This window comes from Macaca mulatta, chromosome X (genome assembly GCF_049350105.2).
Source record: "Macaca mulatta isolate MMU2019108-1 chromosome X, T2T-MMU8v2.0, whole genome shotgun sequence".
Lineage (NCBI taxonomy): Eukaryota > Metazoa > Chordata > Mammalia > Primates > Cercopithecidae > Macaca > Macaca mulatta.
Genome location: NC_133426.1, coordinates 147,229,117 through 147,254,722, shown reverse-complemented (window position 1 = coordinate 147,254,722; position 25,606 = coordinate 147,229,117). Strand labels below are relative to the sequence as shown.

The window sequence follows — 25,606 nt, the reverse complement described above, 5'->3', positions numbered from 1 at the left end:
ATTCAACAAGAAGAATTTTTTTTTTTTTTTTTTTTTTGAGACAGAGTCTCGCTCTGTTGCCCAGGCTGGAGTGCAGTGGCCGGATCCCAGCTCACTGCAAGCTCCGCCTCCCCGGTTCACGCCATTCTCCTGCCTCAGCCTCCCGAGTAGCTGGGACTACAGGCGCCCGCCACCTCGCCCGGCTAGTTTTTTGTATTTTTTTTAGTAGAGACGGGGTTTCACCGTGTTAGCCAGGATGGTCTCGATCTCCCGACCTCGTGATCCGCCCGTCTCGGCCTCCCAAAGTGCTGGCATTACAGGCTTGAGCCACCGCGCCCGGCCTGAAGACTTAACCATGTTAAATATATATGCAGCCAACACAAGAGCACCAATATTCATAAAAGAAGTTCCTAGAGACCTACAAAGAGACTTAGATAACCACAGAATCATGGTGGAGCACTGAAACACCACACAGAGTATTAGAGAGATCATTGAGGTAGAAAACTGACAAAGATACTTGGGACTTGAACTTGACGCTTGACCAACTGGACCTAAGAGACATCTTCAGAACTCTCCACTCAAAAACAACAGCATGTACGTTCTTCTCATTTCCACGTGGCACACACTCTAAAACTGACCACACAATCAGCCATAAAACAATTTTCAGGAAACGTTTTCAAAACCAAAATCATATCAAACATACTCTCAGACCACCGTGCAATAAAAATCGAAATGAATACTAAGAATGTTTCTCAAAACCATACAATTACATGGAAATTAAACAGCCTTTTCTCTCAATGACTTTTGAGTAAACAATAAAATTAAGGCAGAAATCAAGGAATTCTTTGAAACAAATGAGAACAAAAATATAACATACCACAATCTCTGGGACACAGCTAAAGTGGTGATAAGAGGAAAGTTTATACTGCTAAACCCTCACATCAAAAAGTTAGAAGAATCTCAAATGAACACTATCAAGGACACTTAAAAACATTATCACACATGTACCCTAGAACATAAAGTATAAAAATAAAAGAAAAAAAATAGCAACACCATATTTTGTATTATTACCCACCATTCCTTACTCTATCTAAATTTACCTGTTAATCCTTACCAAGACCAAGAAAATGTATTTATTTTAACTAGTTATCTCCTCTAGTACATTATAAACTCCGTGACCTTGGGGCTTATCCATGTCTAAATAGTAAACATAGCAGAGCAGACATCCCATAGCTATATATTTTTTTTACAAAATATCTGACCTGTTATTATCAAATAATCAGTGAGAGAGTTTAAGTTGGAGTGAGATTATTATATATCCAAAAGCTATTTTTGAATAAATGAATATATGAGTAATAAACAAAGAAACAAACAAAAAACTAATGCTCTACAGGAAAGGTCAGCAAACTATGACCAGCCCACATTCTACTTTTGTCCATAAAGTTTTATTGGAACACACACCAAAAACAAACAAACAAAAAACATTATCAAGGGAAAAACAAACATCCTTGTTAAAAAGTGAGCAAAGACATGAACAGACACTTTTCAAAAGGCAACATACATGTGACCAACAATTATATGAAAAAATGCTCAACATCACTAAACAGAGAAACGCAAATCAAAACCACAATGAGATACCATCTGACACCTGCCAGAATTACTGTTATTAAAAAGTCAAAAAATAACAGATGTTGGCGAGGTTGTGGAGAAAAGGAAATGCTTATACATTGCTGGCGAGAATAAAACTTAGTTCAGTCACTGTGAGAAACAGTTCAGAAATTTCTCAAATATCTTACGCAGAACTAGAGTTTGACCAGCAATCCCAATATTGGGTATATACCTAAAGGATTATAAATCAATCTTCCATAAAGATGCATGCATATATGTTTATTGCAACACTACTCACAATAGTGAAGACATGGAATCAATCTAGATGTCCATTAATCATGAGCTGGATAAAGAAAACAAAGTACATATACAACATGGAATACTATTCAGCCATAATAAAGAATGCAATCATGTCCTTTGCAGCAACATGGTTGAAGCTGGAGGCCATTATCCTAAGGGAACTAATGCAGGAACAGAAAACCAAATACTGCATGTTCTCACTTGTAAGTGGGGGCTAAACATTGAATATACAAGGACATAAAGAAGGAAACAATAGACCCCAGGGCCTACTTGAAGATGGAGGGTGGGAGGAGGGTGAGGATCAAAAAACTACCTATTGGGTACTATTAACACAAGAGTTAATAAGAAATTCTTTTAGGCAGATAGTAAGGGTAAATGCTCTCAGTGAAAATTTTCCTGTAATAAGAAACAACCCCTGAACCATCTCTTTTCTAACAGAAACGCCGGCTTGAAGGGCTGGGCTGTCAAGCTTTGATATGCAAATGCCAGCCATTCGAAACTGGGCTCACCCAATATGGTGATTCCTGCCCTCTTCTTATCACCATCTGTGCCAAGTGTGATGGTCACCTCCAGATAACACCATGTGTTCAAAACATCACGACGACCCACATTTGCATATTAACGGACTAAGTTAGGAGGGCCAGGTTTTTGGCAAGCTACGTGAATGACACACCTGGTCGAACCAATCCTCTGGGCCCTACACAAACAAGACACCCCCTCCCCCAGCCTCCTGAACTACCTTTCTGTCACACACGGGTTTCTCTTTGTTCCAAGTCCCCCGCTCTTGCCTCTGTATGGGAGAGCTGTTCTCTTCCTTCTTCCTTCTTTCTTGCCTATTAAACTTTTCGCTCCTTAAAACCACTCCACGTGTGTCTACGTTGTTAATCCTATCCGCACGAGACCAAGGACCGTGGTGTTCCTTCAGTCATCAGAGCCATATCATTTTGGTGCATGGGCCTGGAATTCATCCATCAGAGTGGTGAGTATGGAGTGGATCTCAACTTCAAATCTGTTTTAATCTCAAGGCTGTCTTCCAGCTATCCTGTCGCAAAACTTTCCTTCTTTCCTTCTTTCTCTATCTGCAGTCTCTTACTCCCTGTGTGTTGAGTATGTGGGACTTTTTACAGCCCAGGCAAGTAATCCTGTTAGGCAAGATCAGGAAACGCTATAGTACTGGGGAACTAGCTCAGGGAATGAATGGAAAAGGAAGTGTTTTTAACATGCAGTTTAGAAGCCCTACGGAAAACGAAGGCCAAACCTCTCAATTACTCTTAACTGTCTAGACTAGATCAAAAGCCAGGTGCGAATCATGAAGCCTTTACGGAAAGGCTGAGAGAGGCACTAATAGAACACACCTCTTTATCCCCTGATCCAGTCAAGGGACAGCTTATCCTGAAGGACAAGTTTATTACACAGGCAACTCCCAATATTAGAAGAAAACTACAGAAGCCAGCTGTAGGACCGAATAGCACTTTAGAGAACCTCCCTGAAGGTGGCCACTTCAGTCTCATAATAGGGACCAGGAGGAGGCCCAAAAGAGAGAGAGAAAGCTCAGGAGAAGGACAGAGGCTGTAGCAGAAGCTTTGCAGGCTTGCAAAGTCCAGGACCGCCGAGGTACATCTGCTAGTTGCTATTGGTGTGGCCGACTAGGGCATTTTATTTTATTTTTTATGTATTTTTTATTACACTTTAAGTTCTAGGGTACATGTGCACAACGTGCAGGTGTGTTACATATGTATCCATGTGCCAGGTTGGTGTGCTGCACCCATTAATGTGTCATTTACATTAGGTATATCTCCTAATGCTCTCCCTCCCCTCTCCCCTCTCCCAACAACAGGCCCCGCTGTGTGATATTCCCCTTTCTGTGTCCAAGTGATCTCCTTGTTCAATTCCCACCTATGAGTGAGAACATGCGGTGTTTGGTTTTTTGTCCTTCCGATAGTTTGCTGAGAATGATGGTTTCCAGCTTCATCCATGTCCCTACAAAGGACATGAACTCATCCTTTTTTATGGCTGCATAGTATTCCATGGTATATATGTGCCACATTTTCTTAATTCAGTCTATCATTGATGGACTTTTTTTGGGTTGGTTCCAAGTCTTTGCTATTGTGAATAGTGCTGCAATAAACATACGTGTGCATGTGTCTTTATAGCAGCATGATTTGTAATCCTTTGGGTATATACCCAGTAATGGGATCACTGGGTCAAACGGTATTTCTAGTTCTAGATCCTTGAGGAATTGCCACACTGTCTTCCACAATGGTTGAACTAGTTTACTGTCCCATCAACAGTGTAAAAGTGTTCCTATTTCTCCCAGGTCTCCCTTCTTCCTATAGCCTGATCGTAATTGGCATCTCAGGAAAAATCCTAATCCAATGTTTTTCTCCACTTTGGTTGTAGTTAGGAGGACCTATTTACAACATGCTTCCAAGCCATTGTCATGATAGCTCTATTAGTCAGAAAAGCCTCCAAGTTAACCCCAGGACATAATTGAACTGTTTACACCCCATATAACGTGGCAGGATCACCGTTCTCTGGTGGGAGCTCTTAGCTAGCAAACAGCCCGGTAAAGCAAGAAGTACGTAAGGCAGGATAAGCAGTAGTCACTGTCCCCAAACATAAGCACTCAATTAGCTGAGCTAATAGCTCTTACAAAAGCACTTAAATTAAGCAAGGGAAAGGTAACTAACATTTATACTGGCTCCAAGTATGCCTTCCTGATTTTCCATGCTCATGCTGCCATTGAAAAGGAAAAGAATTTTCTTACCACTCATGGATCTACTATAAAATATCACTAGGAAACTAGCAGATTATTATCCTCAGTTTTTCTTGCATGACAGATAGCAGGGGTGCATTATAGTGAACATTGAAAGGGAACAGATGAGGTAGCCAAAGAAAATAGATGAGCTGATCAGCCAGCTAAGTCAAAGGCAAGGAAGCCTCAAGGCACTAACACACTTCAAGCCCTTCTAATCTAGGAGGTCTCCATAAAAGAAATTAAACCTCAGTATTCCCCTGCAGAAATAGAATAGGCCACTTCTCAAGGGCATACTTTTCAGCTCTCAGGATGGCAAACTCTATTTGCCAGCCTCCAGCCAATGAAGGTCCTTAAAATCCTTCACCGAGCTTTTCACTGGAGAAAGGATAAAACTTATCAGTGTGCTCAGAGATTGTTTGCCGGCAGAAAACCTCTACATTGGTTAAGCATGTAACCTCTCTAGCTCACTTCCAACAAGAATGAACACAACTAGCAGAAGCCCAAGCCCAGGAAATAAAACCACCTTTCCTTAACCCAGGAAATTTGGTATTAGTGAAAATTCTCCTCTCTCTCATTCCATAAGCCAACCTGGGAAGGGACCGCCACTGTTCTTCTTTCAATCTTCTCAGCAGTAAAAGTTATAGGAATCAGCTCCTGGATACATCACACTCAATTCAAAGCCTGAAGGGCTGAGGGAGCAACCCTTGACAGCCCAGAGGAACACCCTGAATATCAATGTGAAGAAGTAGAAGATCTTAAGCTAAACACCATAAAAGATAAGAAACTGAGTGAAGGACTATTCATCTTCCTGAGTCCCACCTTTACCTCAACAGATACTTTTTGTCATTTCTGTCCTTTCGTCTCAAAATTTGCCACCAAATATTAGAACTTCTTCTTAATGCATATTTGCAGGGAGATTTAATTATTCATAGAATCGCATCTGTAACTTTGTAAATCTCCAAAGGGAAATATTATATCTGGGCAAGTAGAGTTTTAAATGACAATTATTTACCATGCCACTCTTGGGAAAATGGTTATAGTCACGCTACTATTTGCAATAGAACTATACACTGTGGCAGCACCCACAGTATGGAATCCTGTTTGTAAAATTATAATTGCTGTAATATTTTGCCTGATTATCATCCTTATAACAGGATTAATAATTACAGGAGAAATTTAGTCAAGGTTGTTTTGATTATAACAGGAGCAACAGTTACGGATAAGAAGCAAGCATAAAAGTTTTACTATCATTAAGTTCAATAGGACTTTTTACTAAAGATTGGTAATATAAGACACTCTAAGCTATGAAAAGAAGGTTATAAAAAAAGAAATTTTATATAAGAAAGGATTTTTATGGTAAATACTTGTCCTAAAAGGAAATGACTGGTTGTTTAAGGGAAAGACGTTTGGGACAAGTCAGAAAGCTTAAGGATGTTGTGAGAGGGTCTATGAAAGTCATGAAAAACTATAATAATTAAAGGAAAGTAATTGTCAAAATTAACGCTAAAGTTATTTTAGCCAGCCAATAACGCATTTCTCCCAATCATACTGCAAGTTAAAAAGATGGCCTAAGCCTAAAGTTATTCTCTAATGGCAAATCAAGGGGAAAATATGCTTTTCTCTAGTAACTTTTATATTAAAGTTTATATAAAAAGTAACTTTTATATTAACGTTTCTGGTAATGTACATCGACATCTAGTGGAGGCAAACTGGTATTGCAATCCACTGGTGTAACAAACAGGTGTCAAACTCTACTGTCAGTTATGTTCTATAGGATCCACACTAATGGTGGTAACCTTAATACTTATATTCTAACCCTATATTTTAAAACTTATTGTAAAATGTATCTGTTTTCACCTAGAAGCAATTAAACTCCAAATGGTGCTGTGAGCAGAGCCACACATGGACACACCATTCAACCTCAGGAGAAGGCCCAGCCACTGTTCCGCCACACAAAGCCCCTTTTAGGCAGGAAGTAGCTAGAAAGAATCATCATCCAACACCTCCCAACAGCAGTTAGGTTTACTTCTCTTTGAGGGGGGAATAATACAGGAGTTATTAAGAAATTATTTTAGGTAGGATAGTAAGGGTAAAGGTTCTCAGTGAAAATTTTCCTGTAATAAGAAACAACCCCTGAACCATCTCTTTTCTAATGGAAAAGGCGGCTTGAAGGGCTGGGTTGTCAAGCTTTGATATGCAAATGCAGGCCATTAGAAATTGGGTTCACACAATATGGTGATTCCTGCCCTCTTCTTATCACCATCTGTGCCAAGTGTGATGGCCACCTCCAGATAATACCATGTGTTCAAAGCATCATGGAGACCCACATTTGCATATTACAGGACTAAGGTGAGAGGCCAGGTTTTTCACGGGCTATGTGAAAGACACACCTGGTCAAACCAATCCCCTAGGCCCTATGCAAACAAGACACCACCTCCCCCAGCCTCCAGATACAATGGACTGCCTTTCTGCCATGCATGGGGTTTCTTTTTGTTCCAAGCCTCCCTCCCTTGTCTCTGTACAGGGAGCTGCTCTCTTCTTCCTTCCTTCTTGCCTATTAAACTTTTTGCTCCTTAAAACCACTCCACGCGTGTCCGTGTTGTTAATCCCATCGGCATGAGGCCAAGGACCCTGGTGTTCCTCCAGTCATCAGAGCTAATCACTATGGCTTATTATCTGGGCTACGAAATAATTTTTACACAAAACCCCTGCAAGACACAATTTACCTATATGACAAACCTGCACCTGCAGCCCTGCAATTAAAAGTTAAACATTTTTTGAATGATACTAAAAACATCCATAATTAGGTTTTTTTTTGTTTGTTTGTTTGTTTAAGATGGCAGACTGGAGGCAGTGTTAGTGCGGCCCTCACACCTGGAAGGACAGAATAGTGGAGAGAAATTCACACTATTTTTTTCCCCCAAGAACCAACACAGGAACTTAACAGGAAAACTGAAAGAATCTACAGATCCTTTGAAAGAAGTGGCAGGCTGCAACCTACTCTGTGAGACAGGCAAAACACCTGTAAATTCCAAGAATGTGAGAAGCGGAGAGTCTGCCTCCGAGCAGACATCCCCACTGGGGAATCTGAAAATTCAGACCATGGGAGAAGGCCTTAACCCTACACAGAGCTGGGATGGATTTAGGGAGCGGTGTAAAACATAAAAGTAGAAGCAGCAGCAGAAAATGCCTTGCAGGCATTCCTATCCCTCAGGAATAGGGAACCTAAGGAAGCTATTCCTGACTATATCTCCCAGGGGCCCTCAGGGAAGACACCCAACAAGCTCAGGAAAGAGGTTGCAGAGTGAAAGATGCTCCCAAATGAATTTTGTGATATAATCTCAAGTGGGGACCAATTCCCTTGATCAGAACCCAGGGATCAAGCAGGAAGTATGCTTCAGGCTCGAGCACAGAAGCTTGGCACCCAGCCTTGCAGGCAGACGGGGAGGGGCATGGTTTGAAAGGCATGGTTGCTGTCTCTTGGCCTGGGGCATATCTGAGATCTGTGCGCAGAATGCCTGGATCTAAACCTGGTGCTGTTAGAAGAGCACTACAGGAGTGAGACTGGCCTCGCCAACTGCCTGGGAGCTGGGTAAGGCTTAACTGTTGCAGCCTGCTACTCCAGACTCCCTTTGCAAACTCTTCTGTGCAGCAGAGGCACTTATACCTTCCTCCAGAACATTACCCTAGTGGCCTGGGAACCACCCCCATCCTTCACAGGGGCTGTGGCCTGCCCCACTCAAAGAGAGTAAGAGCTCACACCCGCTTAACCCTGCCCCATCTGATGACATCCCTCCACCCACCCCGGTAGCTTAACACAAAGGAAATAAACTTTTGGGAGCTTTATAGCCCCACTCATCACCTGAGAAACCAGAATATTTCCTCCGGGAAACAGCGCAACTCAAATCCCACTGTTACTACTGTAGCTGATGATCTTTTGCAAGTGCCACCTCCTGGCTGGAGGCCAATCAACACAGGCCATTACAGCACCTCTAGGTAGAATAACACCGCACTCAAGAAGAAAATGGTCGCATGACCTCAACTATCACCACTGCCTGCAACACTGTGAGTAACTAGAGGTCTTCAGTCTGTCCACATGATAAGCTCACTACTATTATAACCAGCATTTGAGAAAGCCAGCACACTAAGCCTATCTACAACTAAGAAATCTCACAGAGTCTACACCGCTCCCCTGCCTCCTCCATCAGAGCAGGTGCTGGTATCCACTGCTGGGAGAACTGAACAGATCACATCAGTGGATCTGCGGCAGATATTTCCCAGTACCAACCCAGAGTCTAGTAGCCCCATTGGGTGGCTAGACCTAGAAGAGCAGTAACAATCACTGTATTCTGGCTGTCAGGAAGTCCCATTCCTAGGGGAAGAGGGAGAGCACCGCATTAGGGGAATGCTCCATGGGACAAAAGAATTGGAATGGCAGGCCTTGAGTCCCAGAATTTTTTCATTGGTGGACATTTTCTTATAGCAGAGACGCAATTGCAGTGCTGGGCACAGTAGGGAAAATCTGCACCTCTACCCAATAGGCTGGCAGCCTCTGTGATCATGAAGGGTCTTGGAGAAGGGGTCCTTGTTCCCCCCTTGCACACCACTGCAGACACAGCTGCAGCTTCTCCCATGGGAACACAACATGGATGCACCTACAGATGGCCTTCCTGGAACAATTCAGGGTGATTGCAGCCCCACAGGAGGAACACTCCCCAGATTCAGGCATGCACAAGAGGCAGAGTCACAATTCTTCCACACTTGGAACATCAATATTCCTGCAGATGAAAAGAGGTGCTTGTCTGATCTGAATAGCTGGAACACTGGGACAGGAGTGAGGCCTGGAAGTGGACAGCTTTCCTGCTGGCCTGGCAGGTGACCTGATGTAGCTCCTACCCTTCACTCTGATAAAACCTCAGCACATCTAATAGAGGGCTCCCTCAGCCATCTTCATCAAGCCTGGGACCTCTGCACACCATTGGTATTACGTCTACCCATCTGCTTTAGCTACAACTGGTGCCTACCCAGGGATACCTCCCCTACTATCCTGAAGCCTAAATAATCAACTCACTCAATAAAATACTGAAGAAAAATTAAATAAAATGTACAACAAAAGAGAATGAGATAGGCTTCAAGAGATCTCTGACATTCCAACCCCATAAGAGACAGTGAACTTGCCCACACACCAAGTACATAACTACTACAACCAGCATCTGGGAAAGTCAGTGCACAAAGGCTCTCTGTAACTAACGAACTCATAGTCTTCACCCCTAAAAGCAGCAAAAATCAAATTTGGCTATAATAAACTGTAAACATTAAAGCCAGATCCTTAGGAGGGAAACATTAAATTAAAAAAGAACACAGTCAAATCAAAAATAAACTACAGAAAAAGAAAATGATTTTCATTTTCTTATATCCCTGATGAACATAGATGTAATAATATATACGATATAATATGCCAAAGGTTTTTATTAGGTTTTCAACTGTTAAAAATTAGAAACAATACTGTGTTGAATTATTTACCAATACATATCAGTATCATATGACAATGGCTGGATGCATTTTTACCAAAATTGCAAAGTGTATTTAGAATACTGTAACCCAAAATATAAACTATGTAAGATCCATGAGATTTACTCTGAGAGTCAGGAGGGAAACATTCCTAAAAATATGCTGCAATGCAGCTGTATCTGAGGTTCAGCAAGAGCCCTCTATGATTGCTAATCAGGAAAGCCCTGCTACAGGCATTAAGATGCCAAGGAGTCAGACATCAAGCAGTGCTTAAACAAGAGCCTCTTCTTTAAAAATCACAAGGTCAGATACTACAAATTACAGTACACCAAATTACAAGGACTGATTTTCTATTGAATTGTTTCTCAAGTAGACAACTTGATATTATTAATATGTGATCCAGAGTGAGAAACAACAGGAGTAGTACTTATGTTATGGTCATTGATGATTAACATGAACAACTCAGAAGAGGACAACTGAAAAATAAGTCAGTCAAAGTCTGTCTTATAGGAATTCTAAATGATAAAGAAAGAAAAAGACAATGGGTTGGTATGGTTTGGCTCTGTGTCCCCTCCCACGTCTCACCTTGAATTGTAGTTCCCATAATCCCCACATGTTGTGGGAAGAACCCAGTGGGAGGTAATTTAAATGTGGGGGTTGTTACCCTTATGCTGTTCTCCTGATAGTGAGTTCTCACAAGATCTGACGATTTTATAAGAGGCTTTTCCCACTTTTGCTCGGCACTTCTCCTTCCCGCCACTATGTGAAAAAGGACATGCTTGCTTCCCCTTCTGCTGTGATTGTAAGTTTCCTGAGGCCACCCCAGCCTTGTGGAACTGTGAGTCTATTCAACCTCTTTTCTTTATAAATTACCCAGTCTCGGGTATTTCTTTATTAGCAGCCTGAGAATGGGCTAATACAGTGAATTGAAATCAGTAGAGTGGAGTGCTGTTATAAGGATACCCAAAAATGTGGAAGCGACTTTGTAACTGAGTAACAGACAGAGGTTGGAACAGCTTGGAGGGCTCAGAAAAAGACAGGGAAATTTTGAAACTTCCTAGAGACTTGGAGGGCTCAGAAAACAGGAAGATATAATAAAGTTTGGAACTTCCTAGAGACTTGTTGGTTGGCTTTGACCAAAATGCTGATCGTGATATGGACAATGAAGTCCAGGTTGAGTTGATCTCAGATGGAGATGAGTTTTTTGGGAACTGGAGCAAAGCTGACTCTTGTTATGCTTTAGCAAGGAGACTGACAGCATTTTGCCCCTGCCTTAGAGATCTGTGGAACTTTGACCTTGAGAGAAATAATCTAGGGTATCTGGTGGAAGAAATTTCCAAACACCAAAGCATTCAAGAGGTGACTAGGGTGCTGTTAAAAGCATTCAGTTTTATGTATTCACAAAGATACGGTTTGGAATTGGAATTTATGTTTAAATGGGAAGCAGAGCATAAAAGTGTGAAAAATTTGCAGTCTGATGATGCAATAGAAGACTGTAGGTACCCAGAAGTCAAGAATTGAGGTCTGGGAACCTCCGTCTAGATTTCAGAGGATACATGGAAACTCCTGGATGTCCAGGCAGAAGTTTGCAGCAGGGGCAAGGCCCTCACAAAAACCTTCTGCTAGGGCAATGGGGAAGGAAAATGTGGGGCTCAAGCCCCCACAGAGTCCCCCCTGGGGCACTGCCTAGTGAAGCTGTGAGAAGAGGGCTACCATCCTCCAGATCCTAGAATGGTAGATTCACCAACAGCTTTCACTATGTGCCTGGAAAAGCTGCAGACATTCAACACCAGCCCATGAAAGCAACCAGGAGGGAGGCTGTACCCTGAAAAGCCACAGGAGTAGAGTTGTCCAAGACCATGAGAACCCACGTCTTGCATCAGTGTGACCTGGATGTGAGACATAGAGTCAAAGGAGATCATTCTGGAGCTTTAAGATTTTACTGCCTCACTTGATTTCAGACTTGCATGGGGCCTTCGTTTTGGCTCATTTCTCCCATCAGGAATGGGTGTATTTATCCAATGCCTGTACCCCCATTGTATCTAGGAAGTAACTAACTTGCTCCTCATTTTACAGGCTTATCAGCAGAAGGGACTTGACTTGTTTGGGATGAGACTTTCGACTATGGACTTTTGAGTTAATGCTGAAATAAGACTCTGGGGGACTGTTGGGAAGGCATGATTGGTTTTGAAATGTGAGGACATGAAATTTGGGTGGAGGGCGGGGTGGAGTGACATGGTTTGGCTTCCCCACCCAGATATCATCTTGAATTGTAGCTCCCATAATTCCCACGTGTTGTGGGAAGGACCCGGTGGGAGATAATTGAATCATGAGGGTGGTTCTCCCATACTGTTCTTGTAGTAGTGAATAAGTCTCATGAGATCTGATGGTTTTATAAGGGGAAACCCCTTTTGCTTGGTTCTCATTCTTTCTTGCCACCACCACGTAAGAAGTGCCTTTCGCCTTCCACCATGATTGTGAGGCCTCCTCAGCTGCATGGAACTGTGAGACCATTAAACCTTTCTTTCTTTATAAATTACCCAGTATTGGATATGTCTTTATCAGCAGTGTGAAAACGGACTAATACATGCAATAAAGGAGACAACTTGGTGCTCACAGTGGTCACAAGGAGAACATATTGTCTCAATAATTACTGTTGATGTGGCTATGAAACTAAGAAAACTAAGTAAATTTTTAAAACTAAGAAAATTAAGTAAAGTTCCTAAAACAAAAACGCATAGTGTAAACAAACAAAATTATTTTAAAATCTAGAAGAAGTTCAGTGGTTCGGCAAGAATTCATCTTTTTTGTTCCAAAAGGGCTCCACTTCATGAGGATAGTATTGCTTGCAGCTGTTCTCTCTGTTAGGAACTCTGCAGGCAGAGTCATCTGGAGGAGGTGGTAGGGGAAGAAGTGAAAGCACTGAAAATACAAAGTATGCTAAAGACCTTGTCTTGTTGGGTAGAATCATCATAGAAAGCTGATTAATTCGTGATACCAGTAAGAAAATGTACATTTTTTCAGTGCCTACAGTTCTTGGGCCCCACTCCTAGTTTCATTCCAGGACAGGAAGGGCCACACTGACTGAAATGAAAGCAAAGGCCCTGTTGGAATCTCAGTCCTGGAGAAACTGATAGAAACTTCCAGAGGAGCTCAAGATCATGAAGTAAATGCTAACAATGTCAAACCAACTCTCAAAGAAGCGAAAGATTGACTTTCCTCTGGTAGGGGGGATTCAAAAAGTGCATAAACTGAGGAAAATATTTAAATTGAGGTGACGATGACCAACACTGCTACTAAGGTAGAAGCATAAGGAAAATTCTGGTTTGGGGTGAGGGCTTAACATCAATCTCAAAGTTGTTAGTTTGGTGAAAAAGTAATTGTGATTTTTGCCATTTCTTTTAATAGCAAAAACCACAATTAAATTACTTTTGCACCAACCTAATAAATAATTTTAAGATATAGTCAAAATGTCTCTTTTCAATAAAAATCAAATGTTTGAAGATTTCAGGGTCAAAAATAAAGTTTGTTCCCACAGTTTTGTAACCAGACTATTTCTCCTTCCTGAAGATGTAGGTGTTCCCTGATGGAAAACTATTGGAAGAGAATAACATATCTGAGAGAGGTATGGTTGGGTGGGGCTCTGAGAAAACAGAAAAAGTTTAGAGAACAACATAAATGAAAGTAAAGGAGGGAAGAGATACTGATGTATGTGGTATTGAGAAAACCAGTCTGACTAGAGTAGATGACCCATGGGCAAGTAGAGAACAAAGATGATTCTGTAGGGAAAGTCATGGGCACTTGGAGGGCACATGTGGACATTTAGATTTAATGATGAAACTTGAATTGTATGTTTTTGAGTGATATGAAAAAAATGATATTTAAAGAGATTAATCTGGTAGCAATAAACCAGATGGGCAGTAATGAGAGATTGAGAGATTTGTGGAAGGACTTAAAATTTGGAGGATGATAGCCTGAGCAAGGGGAATGAGATTGCTGACGAAGGAACAAATACTAGACACATTAAAAAGCAGATGTTTCTTTCCCCCTTTTTTATTACAAAATTATTACATACTTCAAAAGTTCCAATTGCACAAAAGTATATAAAGTTAAAAATAAATATGTACGTATATATGTACCTATCTGAGCATAATCACTATTAGAAGTGATATTTCAAACTTCTAAACCAGTATAGGAAAAAGTACATATACTTTGACAAATCTATCAAGGCTTTAAAAAGACAGAAAAATTAATGAATATTACCAAATTATAATAAATATGAAAGGTTTAATTGTGAAATATTAAGGCAGACATTGCAAGATCGAGTAAAAAAACTCATCACATGCTGTTTTGAAAAGATATACCCAAAACAAAACAACAGAGAAAAGCTGAAAATACTGGTATGAATATAATAGGCAAATGATAACAAAAATAAAGTAGAGGTAGCATAGAAGAGTCAAGACAAAAATCATTAAATGAGTCAAGGAAGGTATCTTTTTGAATTAATATACATTGTGAACTAATACAATCCAATAAGATAATCATAAAACAATATCCTTAAAAGCAATTTCAAATATGTCAAGCCAAAAAAGTTAGAAATAGGAGACTGTAATAAAACAATTAAGTGAGATGTTTTATATATTTTATTAGAAAATTTAGATAAATCAGACAAAAATAGAAAATTTGAATAACAATGAACTAATTTGACTTAATTTGTAGAAGCATGATATAATATTTACCCCAACAAAAAATATAGATTTTCTCCAATTGTTCATGGAATATTTATAAAAAATTTATTTCATATAGAATACAAAGAAAATATTCCAAGAGGTATAACTCATGCAAGAAACATTCTCCATCCATGAGATAACAAGTAGTAATTAAGGGAAAAATGAAACAGGAAGCAAAACATCAACTAAAACCTAACCACATTGAAATATATACACTTCTAAATAACTCTTGGATTAAACAGGAAAACAAAGCTTTAACTGAATATGAGGTGACAAAACAAACAAACAAACATGAAAATGCTGAAAACTATAGGATACAATCAAACATGTGTTTAGAGGAAATTTTCTAACTTAAATGCAATAAACAGAAAAGAAAGAATTAAAAGTAAACTAAGCATTACCTAGAGAATCTAGAAAGAGATCAAACAGAACTAAAGAATGTAAAAAGAAGGAATTTACAAAAGCAGAAAGTGATATTTGAAAACACTTGATTTTCCAAAAAAATAGATAACTGAAAATAAAATATACAAATCTATGGAAAGTCCTACCAGAGAAAATAAAAAAGCATATAGCCACGTATATGCAAATTAAGGCACATCAGGAAATACTATGTGTAATTTCCAATGAACACATTTGAAAATCCAGATGAAATGGACAGTTTTGACAAAATTGACTCCAGAATAGGAGGAAATCTTGGATAAAATAATCATACAAGAAATTGAAAGATTTAAATTTCTAGGCCCCAAGCATGCACTAGGACAAAACAGTTATACCGGTGAGTGTTACCAATCGTTTAAGGAGCAGCTTGTGTCTAAGTTATTTACATTGTGGAAAAAGAAAAAAGCTTTATTCACAAAAATATCATAATCCTAATATCAAATCAGGAAAGGGGTATCACAGAAAGGAAACAATAAATAAGAGTTTCCCAACAAGTGTACCTTGGCACACTGGTGTCCTGTAAATGGCTTGCATGTGTACTGTAATCTTTATCTCCTAAGGCCTTGGATCAACCAGGCAGATCCTGGGAAGCCAAGTTGCCTCTGCCCTGAGCAATCTTGTCTATTTACCCCAGGGTGCCATGATGTGAAAGAGGTAATAGGGCACTTCTATAGGCATTTGTTAATATAGAGTTTTATATCCTAAATAAAATAATGACATACCAAAATGCCACTACCAAATCAGTTTTATTCCAGGAATCTAAGAATAGCTCAACATTAGGTAATTAACTACACTGATGGATTAAAGAGAATAACGATATCATCACCTTGATATCAGCTTGTCAGATGCCAGAAAAGCCATCTTGATAACATTCTATATCCATCCCTGATAAAATTATATGTCAATCAAGAACAGAAGGGCATTTCCACAACTTGAAAAGGGGTATTTATCTGAAACAATGGCAATTATAATATTTAAACAAAGAGGCATTTCTATTAGAGCCAAAAACAGAAGGTTGCCTGCTCTTTATTAATCAACATCAATCTGCATTGTCCTGGAAGTTATAAAGTATTTACCAATGTGCTAAAAGAAAAAAAAATACATACAAACATTAGCAAGAAAAAGATAAATGTTTTATTATTTACAAATGGCGTGATTGTGTACCTAAGAAATCAAGATAATCAAATGAAAATAAAAACTACTGTTAGAGCTAGGAATAGAGTTCAATATGATACCTGGATATAAGATAAATATTAAATAGCTTTTCTATGCACTAATGATAAGGAATTTTTAAAATGCAATATCATTCATGTAAGAGGAATTAAAACTATAAACTAACAAATAAGCCCAACAATTGTTTTAATATCTAAATGGAGACTACAGTAAATTAAATAAATTGAGACAGATACCTTGTTACTAGATGCAAAACTCACTATCATAAAGATGGCAGTTCTTGACATGTTACTCAAAAGGTCTGAAGCATTTCCAAGGGATTAATTTTTTTATGGACATTGATGAGTTGATTTTAAAATTAATCTAGAAAAATCGGATGCACAAGAATAGTGAAAAATTCTGAAAGAAAGAATAATGTAGGGGGAGCAGTCCCATCATATGTCAAAACATAATGCTACAGTAATTAAAGCAGTGAGGTACTAGCTCAGTACTAGAGAAATATTATCAGTTGAACAGAAAAGAAACATAAAAATATACCCAAAGAGTTCATGATAAAAAGAGAATTCCAAATCAGTAGGGAAATAATTCAATTGAGTAAATAAGTTGAAAAAACTGACTCTCTGTTCTGAAAAAAACTAAAACTAAGCTTAGATTCCTACTTTCTACCATATACACATTTATAAAACAAAAGCCAATCCTAGATAGAGTACTAAGCAATAAGAATGTACAAAATATTGGAAGAACCAGGCACACTGGCCCACACCTGTGGTCCCAGCTATTCAGGAGGCTGAGGCAAGAAGATCTCTTTGGCCCAAGAGTTCAAGACCAATGAGGATAACACAGAGACACCATATCTCAAAAAATATATTTTTTGATTAGAAGAATATGTGGGAGAATATTTTTATAATCTTGGGAGTGCAGAAGCCTACCTAAGTATGAAACAAAAACAAGAAACTATAAAAGGTTGAAATGTTTGTCTATTTACATAATTAAATCTTTTTTATGGTAAATAGCACCATAAATAAATTTAAAAGACAAATTGATAAACATTTGCAATATACGCCAGACAAAAGGATATCAACTCTAATATCCAGAGGTCTACAAATTAATAATAAAACAAGACACATGACACAACAAAAGAATAGGTAAATGATACAAACAAACAATCTCTTACAGAAGAAATAAAAATAGCTAGTAAATGTATGAAAAGTTGCTTAACTTTACAAATTATTAGAGAAAAATAATTTAAAGGAATGAGATTAGATTTTCCATCCAAAATATTGACGAAAGTCAAAAATAACAGCATTCAGCATGCCAGGAGGGCAATTTAGCTCAAACATGTTCATCCAGAAATTATATTTCTCAGGTACCAGCTCTTTAAAATCATTGTAAAAGTGCGAAAAATTGTAAAGATGCTTTATATAGCGTTATCTATATTAGCAACAAACTGTTAACAACCAAAAGATCTATCATGTGGAAAGAATTGAATAAAAAATTGTAAAGATGCTTTATATAGCATTATCTATAATAGTAACAAACTGTTAACCTAAAGATCTAATGTGGAAAGACCTGAATAAATAATATAGTACTCCCTACTCTGAAATTTTCTGTAGCTGTTTTATAAAATGACTTTCTACTGAGCAGGACAAAAGCAAGTTGTAGAATATATGTATAGGATGTTAATTTTATGTTAATAATATAATTATAATATGATATTATTATATTTTATTATGTTACAATAATATAACATTTAATGTCAATAATAATAACATATCAACACTTTTCACTCCCTGTTATGTTTTTTCATTTTCTAAAACAAATGAGAATACATTCAAGTAAATGAAAAACAGTACGAGGAAGTTAACAAAACAAAGAGTCATGGCTATCTCTGGGAGATAGGATTAGGAGGATATTTTCACTTTTTACTTTATACACTACTGCTTTTTTTTTACTTTTTACAATAAACATGTATTACTTTTATAATAAAAAATAAGCCCACCCTATAAAACACACACACACATATATATACACATATATAGGTATATATATGGAATATACATATATACATATGTGTATATATGGAATATACATATATACATATGTGTATATATGGAATATACATATATACATATGTGTATATATGGAATATACATATATACATATGTATGTGTATATATGGAAACATAAAAAAAGTGATTTGAAATCTGACTACGCAGAAGCAATTATTGTTAACATATCAACACTTTTCACTCCCTATTATGTATTTTTCAACATATTTTGGATCATGCGCTATGTAATTTTGAGCTCGTTTTTCAATAAATATAATATTCTATTTCCCTATGTCAATAAAAACACATTAACATAAAGTTTAAATATATTTTAATTTTGAAAATAATGCATGTTCAAAATAGAAAATTTCAAGAACAAAGAACCAAAAGAATAAAAATCCCATGTAGTCTTACTACCCACAGATAAGTATTTTTTAAATTACTTTAAAAAATAATGAAAGACAAATGTACAGAAAGGGATTAATAATCCTTAGACTGTGCACACTGTCTCATTGATTCATGCAAGGCCCTCTTTTATTTTTACCCATTAACTTGCCTTTTTATTTAATGTTAATAATAATCATAAAATTATTAAATAATCAATAATGGGATTTCAAATACATAATGACACCAACCACTACCCAACACGAGTACTAGAATATTAACCATAATATGAATTCATTTATAGTCCTCCCATATTCTGACCCTCTTTCCTCAACCCCAGTGACCATTATCTTCAATTTTTAAATTATTTTTTGCTTTTTAATAAATTATTTGTATGCTGTGTGTATGTAGCCCTAAATAATATAGTGCTTAGTTTTACTTGTTTTTGAATAATACAAAAAGGATATCCTATTATATGTAGTCTTTTGAGACATGATATCTTAATATTCTAGAAGTAAAATCTACCCACATTATGTGTAGCTGTAGAACATTCATATGATGACTATATAATATTTTATGTGAAACATACTATGATTTATCCATTTTATTTTTGGGACTTTTACTACTAACATTTTAGTGTATATCTTCTAGTTATTTTCCTGAAGGCATTTAGTTTTCCTTCTACAAAACATGAATATTATACATATTTTTGTGACCTATTTCTCTCACTGGTGATACCTTATGAACATATTCCCATTTCAGTAAATATTCTTCCATGGTATAAATTTAAATGACTGCACAGTATTCCATTAGATAGTTACAATACAATTTTCTAACCACCCCAACCGTTAGACATATGATTGCTTGTAATTTTTTTGCTGTGATTATGATGCACATGGTCTTGTTTGGCTCAGCAGCTCTCCTTTTAGAAATTTATCCTAAGTAATATGCAAACACATCTGCACACAAATATGTACAGGGACGCCATGTAGAATGACACAGTTTCTGTTCTTCACACCTTACATAAAGTATGTGCTGATCACAGAAGTTTTTATAATACAAGAAAATTGGAAGGAACTTAATGCTCACCCATAGGAGATGGAGTAAATAAATTATATATTAAAATTATTACATAGCTGCACAGTTACTGACATAGAAAGTTGTTCACAATTTATTGCTAAGTGTAAGAAAGAAATAGGTTAAAATGCAGTATGATTACATTTTGTACAAGAAAATATACCAGTGAAAGTGTCTAGAAGAGCATACGCAAAAATCTTTACAGTGATTATCTCTGGATATTGAAATTATTTGAGAATTTATTTTTTTTCACTTTGCTAACATATATTTTGAAGTGTTTCCAACAGTAAAACTTGATTCCATGTACAAGAAAAACGATGAATAAATAATAGTTTTGTGCACAATTGTTTAAATATTTTTCCTGAATAGAAAATACCTGTACATTGTAAGAACTTAAAAATAAAAGAATATATAGAAGAAAATAAAATCATACATAATCCAACCTATCCAGTGATAATTAGTTTAGAGTCCCCAATACATTTACTTCTAGTAATTTGTCACTGATTATATATTTTTAAATAGTTGCCATCACACTTTATGTAACCTTGTATGCTGATTTTTCACTTAACTTATAAAATGAATATGCCACAGTATTTTAACGGAAGAATATTCCATCATAGGTACATGGCACATTTACTTAGTCATTCCCTTAATGTTAGATTAAGGTTTTTCTGTTTTTCACTATACCAAATAACTATGTGAGGAGTATCTTTGTGCATGAATTATCCACATGTCAGATAATTTCCTTGGATGGATTCCTTGAAGTGGAATATACTAAACCAAAAAGTATATTTTTATATCCCTTGATATATATTTTCCAATAGTGCTTCATATATATTTTAAGGCAAAATGAGTAGCAGGAAAAACAAAGAGGTCAAAACAGCTGGGTCCCATGGCTATTGTTAGCACTCAGATTAGTAAAACTGATATATAAAAATCTTTTTTATTTAAGTCACAAGGCTATATTGTGAGAACCAAATGAGAATACAGATTCTTCAGAGTCACAATAAATATTACTTCTTTAGGAATGCTTTCCTTGATTTTCCAGACTCTCAGTTACTTTTTCTTCATGGCCTTACAATGGATAAGTAATTTTTCGATTATCTGTACGTTGTTTGTTTCCCACAGATGATTTTAAGCTTTATCAAAACAAACCTGGCATACAGTTAGCGCTCAATAAATATTTGTTGAATGAATGAATGAATGAATGAATGAGGTGACAGCACTCTATAAAGTATAAATCATTAGACATTCAGAAGGTATTTCTATTTTAATTGGTATTATTATTGTTCCTTTTTGTTACATTATAGATGATTTTAAATCTTTAGAGAGTCCCTGCCTAACTGTAAAAATTTAATTATGTGGTTTTCATGGTTTTCACGTCAGCCAGAGGCCTGGGTAGCAACATTGCTGAAGGTACCTGGTGGGAGCTGAGACTTAGAGAACCAAGTAGTTAGTTCTCTAGATCTGCATGCTGCGATTTAAGGAGTTGTAGCTACCATTAGTTGGATACAACGCAGTGGTCAGGAACCCAGGAAGCAGGTAAATGCTGGAGGTTAGAAACAAACTAAAGGTAAGTGCTCCACATAGTAAGGTACAAACTGGAGAATAGTCAGTAATAAGGGATTCAAACAGATAGAAGGGATAAATTCCAAGCACCAGTACTCAAAGCATGGAGCTATGAATATGATTCTGAAGCAAAGGGTAATTGAACTCAGTGCTTCCTTATGGTATCAGAAAGTGTTTGCACCTACTTCCATATACAGGACCAAGGGAATGGTAGTAGCTGGTTGGGGAATAAAAGCTGTGCATACAAATAGACTCTGGCAGTGACAGGATCAAGCGAGACCATTTGTATATGGAATTGTATAATATTCTACACATAATGTGGAAGCAGTCAACCTTTGGATCACATCATTCTATCATGATTTTAAACAGCAGATATCACAACATAGTGGTTACAATCATGGACTCTCACAACAGGCTAGCCAGGTCCGGCTCCATTATTTAGTAGTTGTGTCCTATGGACAATTTACTTCACCTCTGTGTGCCAGTTTCCTCATCTGTAAAATAGGGATAATGATGGTACCTAGCTTCAATGGGTTGTTGTGAAGATTAAATGAGTTAATGCATGTAAGGATCTTAGAACAGTGCCTGGACGTAGCAAATGCTATGTTAAGTGTTGTTGTTATTATTATTATATTATTCTTTGGTCACATAAGACCAACGCTAAAAATTGATATCATTTAAAATGGACAAATAATACACTACATGTTAACTTTACCTAAAATACCAGTCTTAAACAGGAATTTTTCTCATTAAATAAAAATTTCACTTAGATCTAAACATAGTCAACTGTATAAAAACTGTAAGCACTAGTGAAGTAGTAAAATTTATTGCAGCAGTCCTAACTGTTTATTCTGCAGAAGTTTTATTGTGGACATTATTTTTAAAAGTTGTAGAGATTAAATACACATTTCCTAATTGTAAAAAACACAAACTGCAGTACAGTTGGTTCATAAGATCTAGTCTATAAGGAGGAATGTCCCATTAAATGTTTTTGAAGCTAATTCAACTAGAAGCAGAAATAGTTGAGTTGGAAGATTTTTCTGTAGAGTGATTTTAACATGGGAAGGCTCAGACAGGGGAAGCCTAGATTTGAAAAGGCCTGGACCTGGGGAAAGGTTGGAAGATCTGGACTATAGAATATGTTAGAATACCTGGATATTGCAGACACTGGAAGACCTGAATGTTAGAAGATCAGCACACTGGAGACGTTGGAAGACACGGATATTGAGCCAGTTGATGGAAGACTGGGTAGTTGTTGGAAGACATGAAGATGCTGGAAGACACAGAGATGCTGGAAGACGGGGAGATGTTGGAAGACGAGCAGATGCTGGAAGCCCTGGAGATGCTGGAAGACCTGCAGATACAGGAAGACATGGATTTGTTGGAAGACGTAGCTTAGTTGGAAGACATATAGTTTCCGGAAGATGTGGATTTTCTGGAAGACATGGCTTGGTTGGAAGACATGGATTTTCTGGAAGACGTACCTTTGTTGGAAGACGTACCTTTCTTGGAAGACGTACCTTTGTTGGAAGACGTACCTTTCTTGGAAGACGTACCTTTGTTGGAAGACGTACCTTTCTTGGAAGACGTACCTTTCTTGGAAGACGTACCTTTGTTGGAAGACATACCTTTGTTGGAAGACACAGGTAGGCTGGAAGACATTAATTTGATGGAAGACATGGCTTTGTTGGAAGACGTGGATTTGCTGGAAGACACAGATTTCCTGGAAGACCTGGATTTTTCGGAAGCTATGGATTTGAGGGAAGACAAGGATTTTCTGGAAGACGTGGATAGTCTGGAAGACATGGCTTTGTTGGAAGACGTGGATTTGCTGGAAGACACAGATTTCCCGGAAGACGTGGATTTTTTGGAAGCTATGGATTTGAGGGAAGACAAGGATTTTCTGGAAGACATGGATAGTCTGGAAGACCTGGAGGCCATTGGAAGACGTGGATTTTCTGGAAGACATGGCTTTTTTGGAAGATGTAGATTTTCAGGAAGACCCGAATTATCCGGAAGACCTGGATTGTTGGGAAGACGCGGATTTTCTGGAAGACTGGGAGGTTACTGGAAGACTGGGAGGTTACTGGAAGACATGGATTTTCTGGAAGACATGGATGTTCAGGAAGACGTGGATCTTCAGGAAGACATATATTGGCTGGAAGACCTGGATTTTTTCCGGAAGACGTGGATTGACTGGAAGACCTGGATTTGGTGGAAGACATAGATTTTTCTGGAAGACGCTGACTGACTGGAAGACCTGGATTTCTTTCTGGAAGACACTGATTGACTGGAAGATCTAGATTTTTCTGGAAGAACTAGATTTACTGGAAGACTTGGATTTGGTGGAAGACGTAGATTTTTCTGGAAGACATGGATTAGCTGGAAGATCTGTATTTGATGGAAGACCTTGAAATTATTGGAAGACACGTATTTTCTGGAAGACGTGGATTTTCCTGGAAGATCTGTATTTGGTGGAAGACCTATAATTGCTGGAAGACTGGATTTACTGGAAGACTTGGAGCTTCTTGGAAGACGTGGATTGTCCGGAAGACATGGATTGTCTGGAAGATGTTGATTTTCTGGAAGCTCAGGATTATCTGGAAGACCTTGAGACTGTTGGAAGACTTGAAGTCGCTGGAAGACCCGGAGTTGTTGGAAGACCTTGACACTGGCGCCATTGGAAACCCTGGACATTGGAAACATTGTAAGCACAGGATATTGGAGACATTGCAAGCCTTGGATTCTGAAGACATTGGTTACACTGGACATTGATGATTCTGGAGGCCCTGAACATTGGGATATTGAATATTGGAAGTCATAGACAGTGAAATCTCTGGAAATTAGAGATATTTTAAGTCCTGTACCTTGGAACTCCTAAATACTGGCAGATATGAACAACAGCAAGATATAGACATTTATAAATCCTAAAATGAGAAGCCCTGGATTTTGGGAGACATTGGTAAGCATGGATACTGACATATTTATGTCAAAAGACAGTTTGGAAGAATTAAATTTTAAAGATGCTGGACGTCAAGAATACTGGCAGTCTGGACAATATGAGACCAGGATATTGAGAGGTCTATTCATTCAGACATTGAGAATATTGATGTACCTGAAAATTGTAAGACCTAGTTCTTGCAGGTATTAAAAGACTTGGGCATTGGAGGAATTGGCAATAAAAATACACTGTAAAACTAGAATGTAGGAGACATTTAAAAATGTAAAAACTGTGTGATGTAAGTGCTGGAAGACATTGAAGAATCTAGACTTAACACTATGAGATACATAGCCTCTAGAACACCTGTATATAGGAGATATTGGAGGATTAGGACCATGGAAGACTTGTAATTTAGAACTCTGGATCCTGAAAGACAAGACCTGGACTTTGAAGATGGGTTGTTGGAGATATTAGTAAGACCTAAATTTTTAATAACTTGAATACTGGGAAGTTTAGAAAACAAGGGCATTGGAGATGCTGCAGGACAGGGACTGGAATGCATGGATGTTATAATATTGGGAAGATCTGGCAATTAAAGATGTTGGAAGCTTTGGAGCTTAGAAGACTTGAGTTAGAGAAACTGAAGAACAGAAAGGCCTAATCTTAATAGTATTGGAAAGTCATGCTGAAAGATAGTAGCAATATTCAAAGAGTTGTGTATTAGGGCCTAGATATTAAATTAAAAGACATCATGAGACTACTCTTGTAGTCTTTAATACTATTGCATCTCTTCTGCTAAAAAGCAAAACACAAGGAAATAGTATTCTAGGAAGGTGAGAAAGAGAAGGCAGGGAAATTCAAGAAAAAGCAAATAGTTTGAATGGGTTGGAAGCTATTTTCATAGTCTCGATGAACTGGCCTTATTAGTTAACAAGATGGGAATGGGAAATTATCAAAGAATAAGCAGTATCTAGGTTGAGAGAACTGCTTGGCTTTAGATCAGGGATCAACAAACATTTTCTGTAAAGGTTCAGAAGTAAATATTTAAGGCTTTACAGGTTACATTGTCTCTGTTGCAACTACTCAACTC

The 25,606-nt window shown here is 37.8% G+C and overlaps 1 protein-coding gene and 1 non-coding gene across 2 annotated transcripts; one reads left to right on the top strand and one right to left on the bottom strand.

Annotated features, from left to right (window-relative positions):
• Window positions 1–1,228: 1,228 nt before the first annotated feature.
• LOC114675214 (small nucleolar RNA SNORD81) lies at window positions 1,229–1,302 on the bottom strand. The gene has a single exon (XR_003726304.2). It is a non-coding gene; the product is annotated as a small nucleolar RNA SNORD81 (small nucleolar RNA).
• A 21,574-nt stretch (window positions 1,303–22,876) lies between these two features.
• LOC106995343 (cerebellar degeneration related 1) lies at window positions 22,877–24,274 on the top strand. Its single transcript, XM_015128332.3, is given in 2 exon segments — window positions 22,877–23,643; window positions 23,645–24,274. Coding segments are annotated over 2 exon segments (858 nt in total). The 5' UTR covers window positions 22,877–23,019; the 3' UTR covers window positions 23,879–24,274.
• The last annotated feature ends 1,332 nt before the right edge of the window (window positions 24,275–25,606 follow it).